The following is a 5,275-nucleotide window of genomic DNA, read 5'->3' on the forward strand; positions in this document are numbered from 1 at the left end:
TATATATATATATATATATATATATATATATATATGTATGTATATTTTCTTTGTTACCCACTCATTTGTTAATGCAAGAGTATATTGTTACCCAATACAATAATGGTTTTATGGTTCTCGTAAAAACTGGTTTCATGAATATTTGTGTGCACGTTTTATGTGGAGACAAATAATTTTTCTCTTATGCATATATGCAGATACCAAATTGGTGAGTTATAACTCTCTACTTTGAATTTAGAGGAACTCTTGAAGTATTTTCAAAAGTAGCTACAATATTTTATATCCCAAAAGGCAGAACACATGCTTTCTTCAAACCTGAAACATAGCTGTAGGTGTGAGTATTAGCTCATTGTATATTTGTTCATTGCCAGTGTGCAGAGGTACAGTTGATCTTACACTATTATGGAATATTATATTATGAATTATGGATCTCAAAATATCATGGAATAATGCAGAGGTATGTTGGCCTTATAGCCTGATATACTCCTGAACTCCAATGCTATACTAAGGGATTAGTTACTTCCTTACAATTTACTACATGCAAAATTCGCAGATGAATTTAAGGAGCGTGTGCATCTCAATAATACAGTTTTATAATCCATAGTATTAAGGTATTTCACTTTATCTAGACCTTATAACTATTTACCTCTGTATTGCATCTTTGATTGTATGATGCTTACTATTCTTTTGTTAAATTGTTTTTTTTTTTTTGTATTTAAAAATAAGTGCCATATTAAAGAGAAAGGATTTGTGTGTGATAGTGTGAACTTAAAATTTCCGGCCTGAGCGGGCGTGGTGGCACACGCCTTTAATCCCAGCACTCAGTAGGCAGAGACAGGTGAATTTCTGAGTTCGAGGCCAGCCTGGTCTACAAAGTGAGTTCCAGGACAGCCAGGGCTACACAGAGAAACCCTGTCTCTAAAAAAAAAAATTCCAACCAGAGGAGGCAAAGACAAGAGGATCTCTGACATGTTTTCAGTTTTCTCTGTGATATATTGGAAATTCCATGCTAGCTAAGGTTCTGTGCTAAAGACTAGATAGCTAGCTAGCTAGATGGATGGATGGATGGATGGATGGATGGATGGATGGATGGATGGATGGATGGATGAGAGAAAGAGAGAGAGAGAGAGAGAGACAGACAGACAGACAGACAGACAGACAGACAGACAGACAGACAGACAGACAGACAGATAGATGATAAGGAAAATAGACAGATGTTAAGTTGATGGATGATAAAGAGATGGTAGATAAAATATTTCCTAATATAGTTCTCAGATTGTTGTTAATGTATACCAATATAATTAATATTTGCAAATGATCGTGCAGGTTGTCACATCGCTGAACTCTCTCATAAGTTCAGATATATTTTAATGGATTCTTTTGGATTTTCTGTGTATAAGATCTTATCATCTGAAAGGGAAAGTAGAAAACCTGCTTCCTTTGCCATCTGTGTACTAATTATTAATTTAATTTACTTTTTCTGTTTTTCTCAGCACGACAGTCAAACACAATATTTAGTAAGGTACTAAAACTAAGGAGTCCCCATCTTGTTTCTGAGCTTAGCAAGAATGTATTATGTATGTGTGGGTTTGGAATAATTGGGTTGACAAACATCCTTCTATTCCTGGTTTTGTGTCTTTAGAGATATTGTAAGAAAGAGGCATTGAATTTTATCAAATGCATTTTCTGTATCTACTTAGACAATAAGGCAGTTTTATCTTCTATTCTGTTACTATGACACATTTATGTTATTTCACTGATAATGGTTAAATTATTCTTTTATTCCTGAAATAACTACTACTTGCTAATGGTATGTAATTATTTTTACATGTTAGTTGATTTGGAATGTTGCTTGCCATGCAACATGTATTATGTTTATAACATAAGATAGGTTTCACTTCTGTTGATAGACTTGTTTTTGTCTAATTTTGTTACTAAGATAATATTAACTTTTGTCAGGGCATACTCTTCCTTTCAATTATTTACAATTCTTTGTAAAGGATTAAAATATATGAAGGAAATAATGCTGGTCAAGAAAATTCAAGAGACAAGTTAGCCATGTTTCAAATATTTACAGAAATACAACCAAAGTATAGAAATATACACTATCAAGAATAAGAAAAATTCAGATGTAAATAGTAACATGATATACAGAGAAAAATCATTAAAATCAGAAATTACTTCTTGCTTGTACTTTAGCAAGTAATTGATAGTTTTTTCTATTTATTTATTCCATGAAAAATTAGAATATACAGGAGAAGCCTGATTATAGCTATTAAACAAGTTACAGCCATGTGGGTATGGAGTAAATTATCTACCATTGTTTCAATAGCTAAAACTGTTTCACAGAGCACAGTGTGCTATGGACGACGATGTACTTAGGAACTATTAGGCATAACATTTGTAAAAATATGTTTTTCTTTATTCCTCACAAATAAAATTCTGTTTAATGGGAGTAGAAATAACTTTCAACTGTTTTTATTTTGTTTTGTTTGTTTGTTTTTAACAAGAGAAGAAGATAAAAGGAAAAAATGGAATTTTCTTTGACTGAAGAAATTAAGTCTCATCAATTTGTCAGGACATGTGGATGCCTTTGGACTGAACTTCATCATAAAACCTGATATTAAAAATAAAACTGAACCTGAAAAGTTTTTTTTTCTGAGAACTATAAAGCAAGCTAGATTTTTGCCTTCCTTTTATGAACCTTGTGTATTTCTCCACTGGATGAAACTTTCAATTTAAAGAAAAATCTTTGCTATCTAAATTTTATTTCTAAAAGAATCAAAATAACGCCTGAAGCTACCATCAGTGTAATAGAATAGATAGAACTGGAGATACACAGGCTTTGTTAGCTGAAGGAATGACTGGTAAAGACACAGAAGCAGAAAAATTGATACATATGTCAATAAGTCATGATGGATGAATTTGTTAGGCCTGGCTTGCTTCTATTTGTGTTCATCCTGGGATTTTCAGGCTCAGTTTAGCATGAGAGACCTACCTGGAGGTGAAGAGCCCGCAGACTTTCTGGGAGTGGTAGAGGGATGTGGTCCAAGCTGTTATCAGTGATATAAAGATGGTGGAGATCATACATATCCTGTAAACAACCATATAGAAAACTAACTTTCTTCTCTATGCAGTGAATTTAAACTAGCATGTCCCTGTCGTGATCCTGGTTTCTAAATTACTAGACAATTCAACCAATTTTGGAATATTTGGCTGTAAGCATATTGTTTAATGGAAATCAAAATTATGTTTTAGCCATTTAGAAATAAACCTCTTGAGTTCTATATAATTTCTCAGTATACATGAGGCAGCTGTTTTCCACTGAATATGTTTTAAAATTAGAGCCTGAAGGATATATATATATATATATATATATATATATATATATATATATATATATATTCTTTTATTTTATACATTTGGAAAAATGAAAATTTCTTTTACCCAATGATGAAATGCTTAGTAGGGAAAATTGGAGTATAGCAAGACAAAAACAAAAAACAAAAAAAAAACAGAAAACGTTTAGACAAGAGCTGGTGTACACTAGCCAAACTCCCCAGTGAAGGGGTGACTCATCTCCATCTATATCCTCTCATTTCAACACTTGCCAGTGTGTAGAATGAGATGCCCTAAACTCAGCCACCATTAAGGATATTTAAGTCTTTAGAAGTGCACATTTTCCACCACCAGCTCCCTGATAACAATACTTTTCACTTCAAAGACCAAGTAAAAACTTAACCATTCATCCTATATTTAGAGGAGAGATTTGTATGGAATGAGGGGTGCATAAGACAGTTAGCTATTGTTCTCTGGTGACAGCCATTGTTCTAAGCAGGGCTTACAAATCCAGACTTGTTTTCCTCACTTATAAAACAAATTCCCAAAGGATAACTCAATCTAGACTCTTTATGTCCTTCTGTCCTCAAAGCAATACCTCCTTCCTGCGTAATCACCCCATCTCCCCATGGGCAGAGTTCTATGGAAAGCTAAATTTTCTGTCTTGTCTTTCATGAAACCTTTTGCAAACATGTGTCCAAGGGCCACTGACTTCTAATTCAAGCCCTGCCTTAGTTCATAGGGCGTGACCACTCAGGATGAACCAGGATATACCTTATTTTCAGTTTCCATAGATAGTGCAGAGGAGCTTATTTTAGAAGGTTAAGTGACCATTCCATGATTTTTCTTTTTTTTTTTTTTTTTTTTTTTTTGAGATGAGCAAGGCTAGACCATGACAACAAGGAAGGGGAAACTGAGAGCTTCTATATGCATGTGGCATGAAAAACTTACTTTAAATGCTTCTTGTTTAATGCCTTTCCTTCCGAGTCTATTGTTGCTGATATCAATAAATGTCAAAGTGTTTGGCAATTCTGGAAGCTGCTTTATCTTATTGTCACGCAGAACCAGCTCTTGGAGGCGAGGCAGCTTTCGGAATGCATCTTCATCAATCTCCGATATTAAATTTGATGTCAGATCAATCCTTTTTAAATCATCTAGAAGAAAAGGGATATGGTAGGAGAAAAATTATTCTTGAATATGGTTGACTCAAACAAAACATGATTAAGTACATATCACAAATATAAATGTGAATATTAGCTAGTATTGGATCTGTAATAAAATACTTAGCGCTCATATTCCTAGAGGAAATTACCATTTTACTAAATAAATGATGATATTTTACTTTAAATAGCTGTTATTTTCTTTACATTTTTCATAATCTTTGTCTGGAATTTATACTTTAAAGTGTTTTCCTAAGGAAAAAGAAAGTGCTACATTTTTTTTTCTGATGGTCCAAGATATAAACATTAAAAAGAAATGTTTAAATTGTTGAAATGCTTCATCAGGACAACTACTAAAATTCTTCTAAGGCAACTGTTCTAAAGTAGAATTTAAGTATATATGCTTCAGTCATAAATCAACTGTGCTTCAATGCAAACACATCAAAGAAGCCCAGAACACTTACTAATTTAATACCATGGCAATGCACTGAAAATTATAATGTGAAAATTCGGTTTAGCTTATAAAATAATCAACTTATAATTAAAGTTAGTAAAAATAGTTTTAAAATAACAACAATTATGGAATTTCCTATTGGCTACTATGTGTTCTTCCATCTTACCATGATTAAAACATAATTTCAACTATTTATGTAAAAGAAAGTAACTAATTTTTGAGCTTTTTTGAATAAAAATTTCATTCTATAAGGAACAAAATACTCATGAAAGGATATAGGTACAGAGTCAAAATTTAGAGGTAAGATGAAAGGATGGACTAT

At 32.6% G+C, this 5,275-nt stretch overlaps 1 protein-coding gene across 2 annotated transcripts in view; it reads right to left on the bottom strand.

Annotated features, from left to right (window-relative positions):
- Epyc (epiphycan) overlaps window positions 1-5,275 on the bottom strand; it is a 32,445-nt gene that overhangs the window by 1,414 nt on the left and 25,756 nt on the right. For both annotated transcript variants that reach the window (XM_021205404.1, XM_021205406.1), the window contains 2 exons: window positions 4,291-4,493; window positions 2,999-3,094 (listed from right to left, as the gene is read on the bottom strand). In XM_021205404.1, the coding sequence (XP_021061063.1) occupies window positions 2,999-3,094; window positions 4,291-4,493 (299 nt within the window). The remainder of the gene's footprint in view (window positions 1-2,998; window positions 3,095-4,290; window positions 4,494-5,275) is intronic.

The sequence above is a fragment of the Mus pahari genome, chromosome 9 (genome assembly GCF_900095145.1).
Source record: "Mus pahari chromosome 9, PAHARI_EIJ_v1.1, whole genome shotgun sequence".
NCBI classification, from domain to species: Eukaryota; Metazoa; Chordata; class Mammalia; order Rodentia; family Muridae; genus Mus; species Mus pahari.